The 18,675-nt window shown below is 48.7% G+C and overlaps 1 protein-coding gene across 4 annotated transcripts in view; it reads left to right on the top strand.

Annotated features, from left to right (window-relative positions):
* Nucleotides 1-18,675, top strand: part of LOC142243224 (uncharacterized) — a 137,889-nt gene that overhangs the window by 73,446 nt on the left and 45,768 nt on the right. For 2 of the 4 annotated variants that reach the window (XM_075314898.1, XM_075314896.1), the window contains 5 exons: nt 5,160-5,190; nt 5,606-5,731; nt 7,691-7,807; nt 8,905-9,015; nt 13,956-13,995. In XM_075314898.1, the coding sequence (XP_075171013.1) occupies nt 5,160-5,190; nt 5,606-5,731; nt 7,691-7,807; nt 8,905-9,015; nt 13,956-13,995 (425 nt within the window). Of the gene's footprint in view, nt 1-5,156; nt 5,191-5,605; nt 5,732-7,690; nt 7,808-8,904; nt 9,016-13,955; nt 13,996-18,675 lie in introns of all 4 variants that reach the window. The other 2 variants (XM_075314897.1, XM_075314895.1) reach the window with 1 other exon arrangement.

The following is an 18,675-nucleotide window of genomic DNA, read 5'->3' as shown; positions in this document are numbered from 1 at the left end:
AATTTTATGCGAGGCGTTTTACAAGCTACTTTGACACAAAATTACGGCCGAAATATTGTTTTGTCATAGCCGGTAATAATTTTATCATGTTTAGCAGCAAAAGTTGAGCTAGTATGCCAAATTTCAGCATCATAGCCAGTATAGAACTCTAATGGCTATGTGCCAAAGTTTGCAAAATCCTCTTAGCTGAAGCCGCAGGCTTGGTGGACCCTCCAGTGAAAGGTCAACAGTGCCCAATGTATTTGAGATATGGCCCTAAAAATTTACAGACCCTCTTTTCAAACATACATGTACATCCTTATAAATTTTCAGCAAAATCGGAGAAGGTCGAGTGGGGACCACTGGTCCACTTGACATGGAATGACCCGCCTTTGTCAATCGGCCGGGAGGTACCAGTAGCAAGACAGCTTATCTCGAGCTCCCCAGGATCCTCACCTGGGCCGAATCGACTGGGTCTGTGATTTCAGCGGTACACATACCGGGAGTAGAGAACTGGGCGGCGGACCTTCTACGTCGCCAAGGCCTGGCCGCCGGAGAGTGGTTTCTCCCCCCAGAAGTGTTCCCACACATCTGCACTCGCTGGGGCACACCAGACGTGGATCTAATGGCCTCAAGGTTGAATGCAAAGGTACCCGCGTTCTTAGCCAGGTTACGTGATCCACAGTCCATTGGCGTGGATGCTCTAGTCTCTTCCTGAAGTCTCTTCCGTCTACTTTACATATTTCCAGCTCTGCCCCTGCTGCCGCGAGTAATCCGGAAGATCAAGGCAGAAGAAGTTCCAGTGATACTAATAGCACCGGACTGGCCCAGGCGCGCCTGGGACATTGAATTAATACAATTGCTCATGGCGCCTCTTAAGCATCCCAGACCTGGTGACCCAAGAGCCCATTTCCCATTAGAACTTCAGAGCCCTGAAGCTGAAGGCCTGGCCATTGAGACCTAGACTTTAACAAGAGCGAGATTCTCTCCCACGGTCATCTCCACCATGATCAGTGCCCGAAAGCCGGCCTTCATCCTGTATTTACTACCGTACTTGGAAAACTTTCCCTTTTTGATTTTTTTTTTTTGCAGTCAGGTTGCAAAAGGGGTTGGCCCTCAGCTCCCTTAAGGGGCAGGTTTCATCTCTCTCAATATTCTATCAATGCCGTCTAGCTTGCAATCCGCAAGTCAAGACCTTCCTCCAGGGCGTTTCCCATCTAGTTCCCCCGTACAAACGGTCGCTGGAGCCATGGGACCTCAATCTCGTTTTGGACAGCCTCTAGAGGTGCCCCTTTGAACGTCTTAAGGAATCTTCTCTTGCTCTTCTCTCCTGGAAGATAACATTCTTAGTGGCGATTACGTCTATCAGACAAGTTTTGCAACTGACAGCACTCTCTTGCCGCGAACCCTTTCTGATCTTTCACCAGGATAAGGTGGTTCTACGCCCCCTTCCAGATTTTCTTCTGAAGGTTACTTCCCCGTTTCATTTGAACGAGGACATAGTTCTGCCTTCCTTTTTGTCCACACCCAGTCCATAGGGTGGATAAGTCTCTACGTTCGCTAGACCTTGTGAGGGTTTTCAGATATTACGTATCCAGTACAGCCTCTTTAGAAACATGGACTCCTTGTTCATCATTCCTGAAAGGCCTAAGAAAGGACAGGCAGCTTCATAGGCAACGCTTGTCGCTGGATTCGCTCTGTGATCCATCAGGTCTACAGCCTGCAACTCAAGCCTATTCCTAGTGGGCTGCGGACTCATTCCACGCGAGCAGTTGGTGCCTCTTGGGCCATTAGGCATCAGACTTCAGTGTAAGGCTGCGACCTGGTCTTGCCTACATACTGTTTCAGAGCATTACCAAGTCCATACCCAGGCTTCGGCTGAGGCGAACCTAGGTAGGAAAATTCTGAAAACGACAGTAGAGCACCTATCTCACTAGGCGCTCCTGGCTATCCGGGACTGGTTCCTAGTCCTTGGGTTGCGTTGTTTATTGTTTACCCACCCAGGGACTGCTTTAGGACGTCCCATGGTCCTGTGTCCCCCAATGAGGCATCAGAGAAAAACGGATTTTTGTGTACTCACCGTAAAATCGTTTTCTCTTAGCCATCATTGGGGGACACAGCACCCACCCTGTTGCCCTGTTGGGCCTTAATTTTTTGTTTCTCAATACTTTTTTGTTAGGAGTATTCACTCACGTTTGTTGTTACTTGTTCTCCTACTGCTTGGGTACTAAAACTGAAGTAGCCTGCCTGGGCCAGGGGGTGTGTACTGCAGGGGAGGAGCTAACATCTTTGCATCTACTTAGTGTCCTCCTAGGGATAAGCAGCATAACACCCATGGTCCTGCGTCCCCCAATGATGGCTAAGAGAAAACGATTTTACGGTGAGTACACAAAAATCTGTTTTGTTTTTTTTTTTCACATGTGATGTGCAGTCGGCCTCTCTAAGGCTAAGTTCACATGTTCAGTAATCATCCATTAGAACAGGTCAGGATTGAACCATTGGCAAAAAAAATTGTGCAAACTCAACTTTTTTTTTTTTGTCCATTTTGAAAAAATTGTTTGTTTTTTTTTGCAGGATCTGTTTTGTTTTTTTTTTACATTGGAGTCTAAGGAAAACGGATCCATTTTTTTTTTTTAACTTATTGCTATTTATCTTCCATGTGAAACTGATCCAGTAAGCAAAAAAGGAATGCTTCACAATTGTAAGAAAAAAACAGATTGTTAAATACCAATGAATTAACAGATCCATTTCCATAGATTCCCATGTTTTAAAAAAAAAGTCTTGCAGAAATCATTTTTTTTTTTTCAAAACTGACAAGAACGTTGCCATTAAACATCACCATGCTTTTGGATGCTGAAGCTCAGTGTTGTTAGGGTGAGGGCACACGAGTGTTAACAGCGTTTAGGATTCATTGTTTTTATTTGCTGCATCCAAAACGCTGCGTCGTACAGTACAAGGCCAGAGGATGGGGTTTATAGAAATCCCAAGCTCACTGTGCTTCTTTTAGATGATCCGTACACTGACATGCGGTGCGGATTTCCAAGCCGCAGCATGTCAATTTATTCTTGCACAGATGCTAGCGCTATGAGTAAGAGAACACTGAGAAACTACGTTGTGTCAGTGATCCTAATCGTGTGCATGGACGTCCTCTCACTCAAGACGCTAGCGTCTCTGGAAGGCAAAGTATCCTGCTTTGAGAACACTGGCACTCCAGATCATGTGCGCATACCCTTAGGCCGGTTTCACATTTGCGTTGTGAGGCATCCGTCAGCGTGCTGTGTGACGCATGTGACGGATGCGTTGCAAATAGTGAGCTAATAAAGCAACGGATTCCTTTAACAGAACGTTTTCTTTTTTTTTTTTTTTGTTTCATCGGGAAAGGATATTTGCGGTCGGGAGGAGAGAGAGGTGACCGCAAATCCCCTGAGTGACTGCAGTGAGCCGTGTGATCAGCTGTGCAGTCACTCAGGTGACCCGCGGCCACAGCTGTTTTTTTTAAAAATTATTTATTTTACTGCACGACAGACCCGCCCACCGGCGGCTGTGATTGGTTGCAGCGAGACAGCTGTCACTCAGCGTGGCGGCGGGTCTTACTGTAACCAATCATGGGCGCCGGTGGGAAGGGAAAGCAGTGAATACGAGATGGATCAATGAGCGGCCGGCATTTTCAAAAGAGGAAAAGCCGCCACAGCTTTGTGACAGCCGTGCAGCGCCGCGCCCGTGATCGGTGAGTATGAAAGAGGGGGGAGAGAGACCAGGAGTGATTTTAAACGATTTAGATCGATCTGCTGGACATGCTGAGCATGCTCAGTAGAACGTGACGGGAACAGTCAGCGGATTCCGCTGCTTAGCGCATTGCGGCGAACTCCGCCGCCATAGACAATCATTACACACCTTGGCGGATACTAACGGAATTCGTCAAGGTGCGATATTTTAACGACACAAAAAACGCTACATGCACCGTTCCTTCCGCCCGACGCAGCGTCAAAATAGCAACGCTGCGTCGTGCAGCAGATGCAACGCCGACACTTGCATTACAGTACGTCGTCCATACAAGTCTATGGAGAATAGCGCAGTGCGTTAACTGACTGCGCTATTCTCCATAGCGGCGGATTGCGCTGAACGCAGGTGTGAAACCGACCTTATATAGGTGAACAGACCAGTGCATCATATCCATGATGAATTTGAGCAATTCACTAAAATATACAATGTACCACTTAGCCACATTTAGCCATTAATCAGAAACAGACCCGCCATTATCTTACATTTTTTCTTTGCTAACTTAAATAAGAAATACAGTATAGTTTCCCTTTTTATTCTTTTTTATTTTTTTTGTCTATACGGTCCTGAAACTGTCCATCTTGTAGATATACTGGGGGGTTTCTGCTAATTAGGGCAGTCATTATTTTTTGAGGGGAAACTCAAACCTTTTAGCCGAATGGGCGTTAGTTTTCATGTGTGGTCTTGTACATATAGCAAAATAAGTTAGCTTCTGCTGCAGTCAGTTTTTTTACAGCAAGACCCAGGATCATGTAGCTGAAGAGGACATGGCTGAGCTTGGGTTTAGTGTGCCTTTGAGGATAAGTCTTCCCTAATGGTATGAAGTAATGAGTAAGCATGCTCAACACTGCTCGATGCTCAATTGAGCATCCGGATGCTCAGGTGTGCTCGGTGCTCAGCCAAGTATCGTGTGTGCTCAGATGTGTAGTTCATGATACATCGAATGCGCTCCAAAGAATGATGCAAGCTGGCACCCCAATGAGAGCCACTCCACTTGCAGTCTCTTTTGGATGTCGTGCCCCCCCCCCCCAGAAATGTTCTGTTCATGGCTGGCTGTATATAGGTGGACTCGTTACTCAAGTTGAGTCTGCCCAAGCATCTGACCTGCTCGACTCCAGTAAAGCGCACTCGAGCACCGTAGCATTCACTCATTAGTACGCGTACTGAGCACCGATCACTGTAGTGCTCGCTTATCACTAGTATCAAGCGTTGGTCTAAATAGTTCATGGTGAAAACATTGACAGTGACTACAAATCCTTTGTAATGTGTGTGTATGTGTGTGTGTGTATATATATATATATCTATATATATATATATATCTATATATATAGATAGATAGATAGATAATTATACATACTGTATATATATATAACTTTTTTTTTTTTGTCTTTTTCCAGCAGCAATCAAAGTTGGAGCATGAGTCTATGGAAGGTAATGCACAAACACTAACCTCTGATTGTCACACCTGGTCAGCGGTAGGGGTAAATATACGAACACTATTTGCCCAATGGGCAACAAGAGGTACCCTAACTAAAGACCTAATCAAATAAACTTTATTAAATTATATAAATGGACAAGGATTAAAATTGGCAGGTGGGAAGCCAATTCCGTATTAGATTAGTGCGGCCGCGGACCGACACTACTCTGGATAAATTCCTAAACGTTACATGGCTGGCTATCACCTACACTGCCTGTTAAAACTACCTAACAGCTAATAGCCTCCCCAGAGATGACATGCTTATGTATTACAAGGAATCTTCTGGCTGGGGATCTGCTGAGAACGTTTGAAAGTAAACTGCAAACTTGCTTATTTTTTTCTTATTTTCTTATGTCTCACAAATTGTAGATGACACTTTCACCCTGGAGCATATGGTTGTACTAGATCAGACTGAAGAAGATCTACCAAATTCCAATGCTGCTTCCCCCGCTTCTTGTGATTCTTCAGAATCTGAGACTGCGGCAACTACTTCAGGTAATCATCTGATTGGGTAGGGTCAGACCAGTTACCATATTTTTGTGGAGTATAGAAAGAACCTTTAAAAAAAGAAGCATCCCATGTTTCCTACTAATGAAACTTCCCTGGTGGTGTGCAGAAGTCAATATCACTAATTTTAACACCCTAGGGTAGAATATGGAGGTAATAATTCTGTTTGTGTATAATACACATGTTGCAGAAAAACACCTAAATTTACAGCACACACTTACTTACCCTCTCTGCAGCACACACACGTACGCTACACAGCTGCATGCACGTTACACAAGCATGTGCAAAGCTCTGCAGCGTCGACACACTTTTCAGCAAGATTTTTTTTCTTGCTAAAAAGTTCGTCTTCTACTCCAAAATATACTTTTGTTACTTGTCTGAGATTTTCTGTTTGTCACATTTTGCTGTCCCACAAATAGCCTCCTGCAGGAAGATAAAGCTACTTCTGTGGGTAGCATAGCCTATGACCGTGAAGGTAACTTGCACACAGGGCAGTGGTGGGGCTGCAAAATCTGACTGACTAACTAAATCCCACATTTAAATAAAAAAAAACCTTGTCTGCGTGGAATTGGCACAGTTTTACCAATGATTGATTATTGTTTTCAAAATATTCCTAGAAATGTCTAGTGGAATGCCATGTACCTGTACTACATCGGTAACTGCAAGTTATAGGGGCTCTCCCACTAACAAAGTTAATTTTATAGTTGATTTTAATCAATTGATCTTGGAATAATAAGATTTTCACAATTGGATGTGCCTAAAAAAATATTCCTCTGTTAAAATAATCTTAAACATGTGCCCCTGCTATGTACTGTGTAATGGTCGTGTCTGACCATACAGGGACATGTTCTGATTGCACAGCACGGGGTCAGAGCTGATTCTTTTTGTGAGGTAAAACATTTATTTTCCTGCTTGTTTTTATAAAATGTTTTATCCCAAAGAATTATTTGTGATTCTGTGCTGTCCTGTCTGTCTACTTCCTCCCTTGTCCATGAGATGTGGTGTGATCAGACCATGTCCCTGTACAGTCAGACACAGCCATTACACAGCACATAGCAGGAGCACATATATGATTATCTCAGCACAGGGACATTATTTGTAAACACCTCCAATTGTGGAAATTATTATTATTTCAAGATTTATTGATTAAAGCCATCCTTTTATTTTGGGAAAATCCCTTTTAAGTTGCGCTTCCATTTATGATTACAGTATAACTAAGGGAAAGTGGGGGAAAAATACATTAAAAGCTCCAAAAAGTATGTTTTCAAATCCATAATATGCCAATAATTTAACATTGTTAATACATTATGACATCCAACTCGCTACAGTCCAAGAGCAGAGTCTGCAAGTGTCACTCCTTCTTGACTGCTTAATTACTATGTACCAGGAGTTCACCTCATACTTAGGGTAACTTCACACAGTGCGTTTTTCGCGGCGTTTTTGCGCGTTTTTCGGGTGCGTTTTTGCTCAGAAAACTGCATGTCTTTGCTTCCCCAGCAAAGTCTGAGTTTTCATTTTTGCTGTCTGCACAAAAACTCAGCATGTCAATTATTTTTGCGTTTTTCACTGTGTTTTCCACCCATTGAGTTCAATGAGATGTTAAAAAACGCAATGAAAAACGCAAATTGCAAATATAGCTGCGTTTTAGTGCGTTTCGAGTAAAAACGCAGCTATAAACGCAAGGGGTGGGTAGTAAAGTGACATGTACAGGAAGAGGATTCCTTCTGTCAGTAAATACAGAAGCATGAATCCTCCCGGTACCACCACCGCTGCGTCCATCTCCAGTCCTGTGCCATGTCTGCTCCCGTTAACGGATTCCGCTGTTTTCCAAAAGGGCGGATTGCGCCAGAAGGTAATTAACGCAAGTGTGAAAGTACCCTAAGATACAAATGTTTAATTTATATATTCTTGTCCTTTACTTTCTTGTTTAACATTTACACCCAATAGACCACTTGTCCCGCAGCCACATGGTTATCTTAGATGAGACAAATGACGACAATGATCATCCGGCTTCCCCCGCATCTTGTGACTCTTCTGCTTCGGAGTATGCCCCATCAAGTTCAGGTATCATTACTCTTTATTTCTGCCATACTCCTCAGTTATTAATTATTCATTTTTACTCCTCTGCATTGTATGGTTTTGTTTTGCATGTGTGTGCCATATAATCTAAGTGTAGCATATGCATTTATTTTCCCAATAACACCCGTTTCCCCCATGAATGTCCATTTCCATGGCTGTTGTCACTGGTATTAGCAGTTGAATTCAGTTATTTCTTCATTCTGCATTTTTCCATCACCAAACACCCGTAGCCGTATTTTTGAAGTGAAATAAGGTTATTATGGCTCAGTTTACCCATCACTTGTAAAATCCTAATTTCTCCATTCTGATGAGAAATGTAATAGTTTCACAGATTTGCTGGAATGAATATTCTATTATTTAGATCGGCATCAAACATCTCCATAACCAATCTAAAAAATGCTGCATAACATATGGAAATAACGGAAGACTCGCACAGTGGCATTGGTTGCTAGATAACATTCTCAGGAACATCCAGTCACTGAAAGCAGCACTCCAGGGTTTATTTTTTTGTTCAGCACTGGAGTGGTGCTTTAAATGTAAGCCCCCTGTATTATACCTACCCTCCTGCGGCTTCATCGTTTTTCGACTCCGGTCCAGTCCCATGGCGCCATTTTGTGTCTGTAACTTCTGACTGGCCGAAAGTCAGAAGTTACTTCCCAAGCTCCCAGTGCAATTCTGAGAACCAGAACAAGGTTCTCATAGAGATGTATTGAGTTGTGACCTCTGTCGCACTCCATGAACCACTGGAGCTACTGGCACGAATCGTAGACTGACCGGAGCGATGCTGGAAAAAGATGAAGATATTGGCAGGTGAATTTAGTACAGGGGTCAGTGGACTTAAATTTAAAGCACCACTCAAAAAAAGCTGGAGTGGGGCTTTAAAACATTAGCACAAATTACAACTTTAAAATGAAGTATAAGATTTTAGACCTCTGTTGTTTCATCCACCCGCTCTATTATTCTCACCAGTGTCTAAATAATTTCTGAGAGATCTCCCTGGTGTATATATAATGTATGGAATTAATACAGTCTGACAATAGCATTCAATAAACCTTTTTTTTTTTATACTGTACAAACGTCAGATGTACCTGCAAAGAAGAAATCTAAAACTGAAAAACGGGAAGATGAGCAGACTGCCCCAAGGTCCCCGCTGTCTGTTGTATCTAGCTCCCCATCTTCCAACCCTGCCGCAGGTAGGTGTATGCAGTATTCACATTGGTGATGGTCATTTTCTAAGACCTTGCACTGTATACTATAGGTATTGTTGTCTGTAAAACTAATATATGTGTTCACATATATCTATATATGACATTTTATATATTTATTGTGTATCCTGTTTTTCCATGGGTGACATCCCGATAGGGAACTTAGACTGTGAGCCCCAATGGGGACAGTGATGAGAACGCCTGTAAAACGCTATGAAATTAAGAGCGCCGTATAAGTGAGTAAAATAAATGTGTGTGTATGTATATGTATGTATGTACTGTATATCTACGGCACACCTAGGTTTTAGAAGCGGAAAATATTAAAGGAAAAATTTGAAGTGAAAAAAATGTGCTTGTGACGCACTGGGTAGGATGTCCTGCTGACATTGTTATGGGAGTAGTGTCTCCCATCCTGGCCCCTTCCAGGTATACAAGATCCTCATCCTTGGCCCTTTCCAGGTATATAATATCCCACCAATCCTGGTATATATTATCCCCATCATGTGCCCATCCTGGTATATATGCCTCATGTTATGCCACAAAAAAAAGCAATTCTGCTCTTCTCTTCTGATGCTGGCAACTGACTTTGGTGTGTAAGTGAGGCAGCGCATGATGTCATTGCCAGGCGCCTAAAGTTACACGCCAACGTCACCTACCGGCTAAGGCTAGTTTCACACTTGCGTTGAACGGTATCCGTTGCATTGCGTTGTGTAACGGATGCAACGGATGTGTTGCATATAGTGGCACAACGAATGCTGCAAAACAAAGCAATTCGTTTTGATTTTTTTTTTTTTTTTACAGTTTTACCAGCGGCAGACTATTGTGAACGATCAGCTGATCGCTCCCTGCAGCCGGCCGCCGGGTGATCAGCTGATCGCTCCCTGCAGCCGGCCGCCGGGTGATCAGCTGATCGCTCCCTGCAGCCGGCCGCCGGGTGATCAGCTGATCGCTCCCTGCAGCCGGCCGCCGGGTGATCAGCTGATCGCTCCCTGCAGCCGGCCGCCGGTTGATCAGCTGATCGCTCCCTGCAGCCGGCCGCCGGTTGATCAGCTGATCGCTCCCTGCAGCCGGCCGCCGGGTGATCAGCTGATCGCTCCCTGCAGCCGGCCGCCGGGTGATCAGCTGATCGCTCCCTGCAGCCGGCCGCCGGGTGATCAGCTGATCGCTCCCTGCAGCCGGCCGCCGGTTGGTCAGCTGATCGCTCCCTGCAGCCGGCCGCCGGGTGATCAGCTGATCGCTCCCTGCAGCCGGCCGCCGGGTGATCAGCTGATCGCTCCCAGTAGCCGGCCGCTGGGTGCTCAGCTGATCGCTCCCTGCAGCCGACCGCTGGGTGCTCAGCAGAGCGCTGTCACTTGCCGGCGCCCGGGCATGCCGGCGGGCGGGCGCTCAGCTGAGCGCTGTGACTTGCCGGCGGCCGGTTGCTCAGCTGAGCGCTGTCGCTTGCCGACGGCCGGGCGCTCAGCTGAACGTTCGGCCACCACGAGCCAAAATAAAGTTTGATTTAAAAAAAAAAAAAAAGCATGCGCAGTGAAATCCAGAGGATTCCGCTGCTCAAAACAACGTTACATGCTGCGTTCCTCCCGCTGGGCGGAAGCAATGGAGCGTCGCCCAGCGGAAGCAACGCAAGTCCTTTTGGTACAATCCGTCAACAAATACAAGTCTATGGGAAACAGCGGAATCCGTTAACGGATTCCGCTGTTTTCCAAAAGGGCGGATTGTAACGGAAAGAAAAACAACGCAAGTGTGAAAGTACCCCAATCCAAATTGAATATTCACTACTCCCCACGCCCGGCATTATGCAGTGAATATTCATTTTTTTTAATAGCGGACACATGATTGCCCCTGCTCCCCATGCCCATATTTCGTCTCCCCTCTCGTCTCCCCTCTCGTCTCCCCTCTCGTCTCCCCTCTCGTCTCCCCTCTCGTCTCCCCTCTCGTCTCCCCTCTCGTCTCCCCTCTCGTCTCCCCTCTCGTCTCCCCTCTCGTCTCCCCTCTCGTCTCCCCTCTCGTCTCCCCTCTCGTCTCCCCTCTCGTCTCCCCTCTCGTCTCCCCTCTCGTCTCCCCTCTCGTCTCCCCTCTCGTCTCCCCTCTCGTCTCCCCTCTCGTCTCCCCTCTCGTCTCCCCTCTCGTCTCCCCTCTCGTCTCCCCTCTCGTCTCCCCTCTCGTCTCCCCTCTCGTCTCCCCTCTCGTCTCCCCTCTCGTCTCCCCTCTCGTCTCCCCTCTCGTCTCCCCTCTCGTCTCCCCTCTCGTCTCCCCTCTCGTCTCCCCTCTCGTCTCCCCTCTCGTCTCCCCTCTCGTCTCCCCTCTCGTCTCCCCTCTCGTCTCCCCTCTCGCCTCCCCTCTCGCCTCCCCTCTCGCCTCCCCTCTCGCCTCCCCTCTCGCCTCCCCTCTCGCCTCCCCTCTCGCCTCCCCTCTCGCCTCCCCTCTCGCCTCCCCTCTCGTCTCCCCTCTCGCCTCCCCTCTCGCCTCCCCTCTCGCCTCCCCTCTCGCCTCCCCTCTCGCCTCCCCTCTCGCCTCCCCTCTCGCCTCCCCTCTCGCCTCCCCTCTCGCCTCCCCTCTCGCCTCCCCTCTCGCCTCCCCTCTCGCCTCCCCTCTCGCCTCCCCTCTCGCCTCCCCTCTCGCCTCCCCTCTCGCCTCCCCCCTCGCCTCCCCCCTCGCCTCCCCCCTCGCCTCCCCCCTCGCCTCCCCCCTCGCCTCCCCCCTCGCCTCCCCCCTCGCCTCCCCCCTCGCCTCCCCCCTCGCCTCCCCCCTCGCCTCCCCCCTCGCCTCCCCCCTCGCCTCCCCCCTCGCCTCCCCCCTCGCCTCCCCCCTCGCCTCTCGACTCTCCACCCCCCCTTCGACTGACTCTCCACCCCCCCTTCGACTGACTCTCCACCCCCCCCTCGACTGACTCTCCACCCCCCTCGACTGACTCTCCACCCCCCCTTCGACTGACTCTCCACCCCCCCTTCGACTGACTCTCCACCCCCCCTCGACTGACTCTCCACCCCCCCTCGACTGACTCTCTCTCCCCCCCATCGACTGACTCTCTCTCCCCCCCATCGACTGACTCTCTCTCCCCCCCATCGACTGACTCTCTCTCCCCCCCATCGACTGACTCTCTCTCCCCCCCATCGACTGACTCTCTCTCCCCCCCATCGACTGACTCTCTCTCCCCCCCATCGACTGACTCTCTCTCCCCCCCATCGACTGACTCTCTCTCCCCCCCATCGACTGACTCTCTCTCCCCCCCCATCGACTGACTCTCTCTCCCCCCCATCGACTGACTCTCTCTCCCCCCCATCGACTGACTCTCTCTCCCCCCCATCGACTGACTCTCTCTCCCCCCCATCGACTGACTCTCTCTCCCCCCCATCGACTGACTCTCTCTCCCCCCCATCGACTGACTCTCTCTCCCCCCCATCGACTGACTCTCTCTCCCCCCCATCGACTGACTCTCTCTCCCCCCCATCGACTGACTCTCTCTCCCCCCCATCGACTGACTCTCTCTCCCCCCCCATCGACTGACTCTCTCCCCCCCATCGACTGACTCTCTCTCCCCCCCATCGACTGACTCTCTCTCCCCCCCATCGACTGACTCTCTCTCCCCCCCATCGACTGACTCTCTCTCCCCCCCATCGACTGACTCTCTCTCCCCCCATAGACTGACTCTCTCTCCCCCCATCGACTGACTCTCTCTCCCCCCCCATCGACTGACTCTCTCTCCCCCCCATCGACTGACTCTCTCTCCCCCCCCATCGACTGACTCTCTCTCCCCCCCCATCGACTGACTCTCTCTCCCCCCCCATCGACTGACTCTCTCTCCCCCCCATCGACTGACTCTCTCTCCCCCCCATCGACTGACTCTCTCTCCCCCCCATCGACTGACTCTCTCTCCCCCCCATCGACTGACTCTCTCTCCCCCCCATCGACTGACTCTCTCTCCCCCCCATCGACTGACTCTCTCTCCCCCCCATCGACTGACTCTCTCTCCCCCCCATCGACTGACTCTCTCTCCCCCCCATCGACTGACTCTCCCTCCCCCCCATCGACTGACTCACCCCCCCCCCCCCTCGACTGACTCCCAGAACCCCCCACCCTCCCCTCGACTGACTCTCCCTCCTTCCCCCAACTTTATCTCATCTTAAGTTACAAAATGCCTAGTGTCACAACTTTTTTTTTTTTTTTTTTTTTTAGACGTCCATTTGGTTGATTTGTCTCTCCTCAAAGTTATGGCAATAAAGAGGGTTAACAGACCTATTCAGGGTGGGGATTGTAAAAGAAAATATTTAATGGTTGAAGCCCGTTTGATATGGAAACCTGCATACCTGGATTTATACTCAAAAATAACCATATCCCAGTCTATATGAAAATATGCCTATACATTTTCATTGTTATAAATGCTTCCTGTCCAACCCTAATAATGTGCTCTTTATTGAATGGTGATGACTTTTACTCCTCCCCCTCCCCCCACCTTTCTCTGCATATAAATCTGTCTTGGCTTGTTACTCTACATGGCTGTGAAAAAGAACTTGGTTTTTTTTTTTTTTTTATGCATCTTGTTTTTAGTGGACTAAAATAAATGTTTTTTGTTGGTTTTTTTTTTAATTGAAATCTCCGGATACATGTTTTCCTGTTGTTCAAAACATATTTGGAAGGCTGAAAACATGAACACAGGAAGCCGAATATGGCTTCTTGCAGTGCTAATACTTTGTAGAGCCAGTCACCATTAATACTTTGTAAGCCAGAAGTGACCTCCTGCTTGGGACACTGCTGCCATCTTTGGAGTGTTACGCCACCTTTGGGGGGGTTTAGCGGCACCGTGGTTGGGACACACTGGTCTAGCACACTGCCTTGTTAATGTCAGAAGGTGTAATACTATATTGTCTTCATGTTTCAATGATAGTCAACTTCCATTTACTCACTGTGTGTTGACTTGTTTTTGGCAGAGGCGGAGGCTTCTCCTGGCACATCAAAGAAATCCTCTGGGCAAGTTTTAAATCCGTACTCTGTTATTATTTTATTATTATTTTAAACGAAAATTGCCTCTAAAACCGATAACATGGATCTTTCTCAGTTTTTGAAATGTTTGCATTTAAATATCTTTTTCTTGCATGGAAGGATATGAAATGGGTAGCTCTGGTTTTGGTTATACAACTTTGTGCTGCTTTCTAATGTGCTACGTGTTTTAATTTCCATCATTTTTAACAGCATACTGACTTGGATAGTTTTAGCTTTTTATGACATGACGATATTTTTAATTTTTGCATCAAAGTTGTCTTTGAGCCACAATTTTTCCTTTTTTTTTTTTTTAATGACAGCCATGTGATATATTCTGGCAGGAATAGATAATATTAAAACATAAAGGGAATCTGTCAGAAGATTTTTGGCACCTAATCTGAGAGCAGCATAATGTAGAGACAGAGATCCTGATTCCAGCGATGTCACTCACTAGGATGCTTAGTGTAGTTTTGATATACTTTGTAGTTCAGCAAATTCATGAGCTCTGTATAACTACTAGATCTGCAGGAGAGAAAACATTGATTATATCAAAATGACAGCAAATAGCTCAGTAAGTGACTCATCGCTGGAATCAGGGTCTCTGTCTCTACATTATGCCACTCTCAGATGGGGGAGCAAAAACCTGGTGATAGATTCCCTTTTAATTTTTAATGAAGTATATTAAAAAAGCCTCTTAGCCATAAAAATACACACAAACATATAGCCTACACCTAAATGATTTTTAGCACAATTCATTTGAGATCATTAAGTACCAAGTCAGATCAAAAGGACAAGAGAATAAACCGCATATTGTGGCACGTGACGTCCATCCTGCCAACAGGGAGGTTATTTCCGGTTAGACGGTTCTGTAATGGAACGTACAGTGCATGTCAATGAGCCACAAGCATCACTTCCAATTTCTCGTGGAATGCATGGTAATGGTATACCTGCATCTGCCGGCAGTCGGCTAAGTTGGGTCCGTAATGCTTGTGGTGCATATGCTATTGACACGCACATGTCGCTCTGGGAGTTCAGTAACTAGTAGAAAGCAAGGAAAACTGCTACTAAACACAGACAGGGGAGGGGGCATGTCAAATAACTAAATTAACAGAGGAATGTGAATATTCCAAAGTACCTCCTTAGTAGGCCTAATAAACCAGTGTTTCTTTGTCGCTCTATTGGGAGACCCAGACAATTGGGGTGTATAGGCTATGCCTCCGGAGGCAGCACAAAGTATTACACTCAAAAGTGTTAAGCCCCTCCCCTTCTGCCTATACACCCCCCCGTGCTCCCACGGGCTCCTCAGTTTTTATGCTTTGTGCGAAGGAGGCAGACATGCACAGCACAGCTCCACAGATTGGTCAGCAGCAGCTGCTGACCAGGTCGGATGGAAGAAAAGTGGGCCCATATAGGGCCCCCAGCATGCTCCCTTCTCACCCCCACTCTTGTCGGCGGTGTTGTTAAGGTTGAGGTATCCATTGCGGGTACGGAGGCTGGAGCCCACATGCTGCTTTCCTTCCCCATCCCCTCAGGGCTCTGGGTGAAGTGGGATCCTATCGGTCTCCAGGCACTGAGACCGTGCTTCATCCACAACTCCTGTGGAGACTGCTGGATAGGAGCCGGGTACCGTTCAGGGACATGGCCCTGCATCTTGAAGGTACTCTGTATCCCTGTAGGGACCGCGCACAGCAACACCTCAGCTTTGCTGGGTGTGCTAGTGCACCGGGGACCGCGGCGCTGACCGGGTCTATATGTGCCATTACACACTCAGCGTCGCTGAGTGTGTTTATATGTAGGGGCTACCGCGCTAACCGCCGCTGCCATGTGAAACTGCGGCGCGGCTGGGACTTGTAGTTCGCCGGGGACTTCGGCGTCGGCCGCGCTTTTACGGAGGCCACGCTTATACTCGAGTCCCCGGCTTTCTTGCGGCCTAGCTTCCTTTTTCCCGCCCTCAGCCCTGACAGGCAGGGGAAGGGCGGGACGCTGCACGGAACGAGCAGCATGTGGGCTGGAGCATGCTTTGCATACTCCACTCCCCTCACTGTGCACTGTGTGAGACGCCCACGGCTCCCTCCTCTCGTCAGGACGCTGCAGCCATTCCTGTCAGCTCCTCCGACGCTGCAGAGAGGGACAAACCCTGGGAAACCCAGACACGGTCTCTGGTGGCCTCACAACCGCCTTAGGCGGATGGTAAGCAGCACCTGTGGTGTTAGCCCCAGGGTGCTGTAGTGTATTGATACATTCTGTGTTATTACTATATACTTTACACTGTATGAGCACAGTTCATTATGGCTATTTACCCTTTTGTGTTAATCAGGGAAAACAATAGCATGGCGCCCACAAAGACAGGGGTGCCAAAAAACAGGATTATTATGCTGCCTGCGCCGCTTGTACATCCCAGCTGCCGGCAGGTTCCATTGACTCTCATTGTGTGCAATGTGTGGCCCCTGTGACTCTTCTTCTGCCAGAGCATCTGCTAAGAGGGGCCCAGGGGGAGTCACCTGTTGACACGGTCCTTAGTGACGGGGATGGAGTTAGCAAAACTCTCTGAGACTATGGCTGAGATACTAGAAGCCTTGCAGTCCAGGCCGGTATCTCAGCAAAGGGACTCTGTTGAATCATTGTTCCCTGGCCCCCCCTCAATTGGACCAACAGTGTCCTCCCGGGATACATTCCAGGCTGAGGGTTCTGACTTAGACCCCAGCCCCAGACCGACTAAGCGGGATCGCTTAGAATTTCCCTCGACATCATGTTGTTCAGGGTCTCAGCGGGGGGAATCTCTGGTTGATGATGCGGAGACAGCTGATCAGGATTCTGATCCTGAGGGCGCTCTCAATCGTAATACTCCAGACGGGGACGCCATAGTGAACGATCTTATTGCGTCCATCAATCAAATGCTGGATATTTCTCCCTCAGCTCCTCCGGCGGAGGAGTCAGCTTCTCAGCAGGAGTAATTCCGCTTCAGGTTCCCCAAGCGTACACAGAGTATGTTCTAGACCATTCTGATTCCAGAGAGGCAGTCCAGAATCACCATGCTTGTCCAGATACGCGTTTTTCTAAGCGCCTTAAGGATACACGTTGTCCTTTTCCACCTGACGTGGTTAAAGGTTGGACTCAGTGTCTCAGAGTGGACCCTCCGATCTCACAGACTGGCGGCTAGATCATTACTTGCAGTGGAAGATGGAGCCTCGCTCAAAGATGCCACTGACGGGCAGATGGAGCTCTGGTTGCAATCCATCTATGAAGCTATCGGAGCTTCTTTTGTCCCAGCATTCGCAGCCGTATGGGCGCTACAAGCTATCTCAGCAGGTCAAGCGCAAATTGAAGCAGCCACATGCACGGCCGCGCCACAAGTGGCATCCATTACCTCCCAAACCTCGGCAACGCTATTAGTGCTGTCCTGGACTCTGCGAGCTGTACGGCGGTTGCGGCCGCCAATTCGGTGGTACTCCGCAGGGCCTTATGGCTACGGGAATGGAAGGCAGATTCTGCTTCCAAAAAAGCGCTTAACCAGTTTGCCAATTTGTGGCGACAGGTTGTTTGGTGAGCGTCTGGATGAAGTCATCAAACAATCCAAGGGAAAGGATACATCCTTACCCCAGTCCCAACCAAACATATCCCAACAGAGGAGAGGGCAGTCGAGGTTTCGCTCCTCTCGGGGCGCGGGCAGGTCCCAATTCTCCTCGTCCACAAGGTCTCAGAAAGACAAAGGAGCTCTGATGCATGGCGGTCTAGGTCACGTCCTAAACAGACCACCGGGGGCGCCGCTAACAAAGCGGCTTCCTCATGACTTTCGACCTCCGCTAGTAGCATCCTCGGTCGGTGGCAGGCTCTCCCGCTTTTGCGACACCGGGCTGCCACAAATAAAAGACCGCGGGGTGAGAGTTATTCTGTCTCACGGTTACAAGACAGAGTTCACCTCTCGTCCCCCGACTCTATTCTTCAGGTCATCCCCGCCTCCCGAGCGAGCCGAGGCTCCTCTGCAGGCGCGGCGCACTCTGACGGCTGAAGGAGTGGTGATCCCTGTTCCTCTTCAGCAACAGAGCCACGGTTTTTACTCCAACTTGTTGATGGTCTCAAAGAAGGACGGGTCTTTCCGCCCGGTCCTGGACCTGAAACTGCTCAACAGACGGATAAAAACCAGGCGGTTCCGGATGGCATCCCTCCGCTCCGTCATCGCCTCAATGTCCCAAGGAGATTTCCTTGCATCAATCGATATCAAAAATGCTTATCCCCATGTACCGATTGCTCCAGAGCACCAGCGCTTCTTGCGCTTCGCCATAGGACACGAATACCTGCAATTCGTGGCACTGCCGTTCGGCCTGGCAACAGCCCCACGGGTTTTTACCGAGGTTATGGCTACTGTAGTAGCGCTCCTACACTCCCTGGGTCACTCGGTGATCCCGTACTTGGACGATCTGCTGATCAAGGCACCCTCTCTAGAGGCATGCCAACGCAGCCTTGACGCTGCCCTGGAGACTCTCCAGGGTTTCGGGTGGATCATCAATTTTCCGAAGTCAAATCTGACACCGGCCCAATCGCTGACATATCTTGGCACGTAGTTTCATACTCTCTCAGCGATAGTGAAGCTTCCGCTGATCAAACAGCAGTCACTACGGAAAGGGGTACAATCTCTCCTTCAAGGCCAGTCACACCCCGTGAGGCGCC

This window comes from Anomaloglossus baeobatrachus, chromosome 6, assembly GCF_048569485.1.
Source record: "Anomaloglossus baeobatrachus isolate aAnoBae1 chromosome 6, aAnoBae1.hap1, whole genome shotgun sequence".
NCBI classification, from domain to species: Eukaryota; Metazoa; Chordata; class Amphibia; order Anura; family Aromobatidae; genus Anomaloglossus; species Anomaloglossus baeobatrachus.
This window is presented reverse-complemented; position numbering and strand designations above follow the sequence as displayed.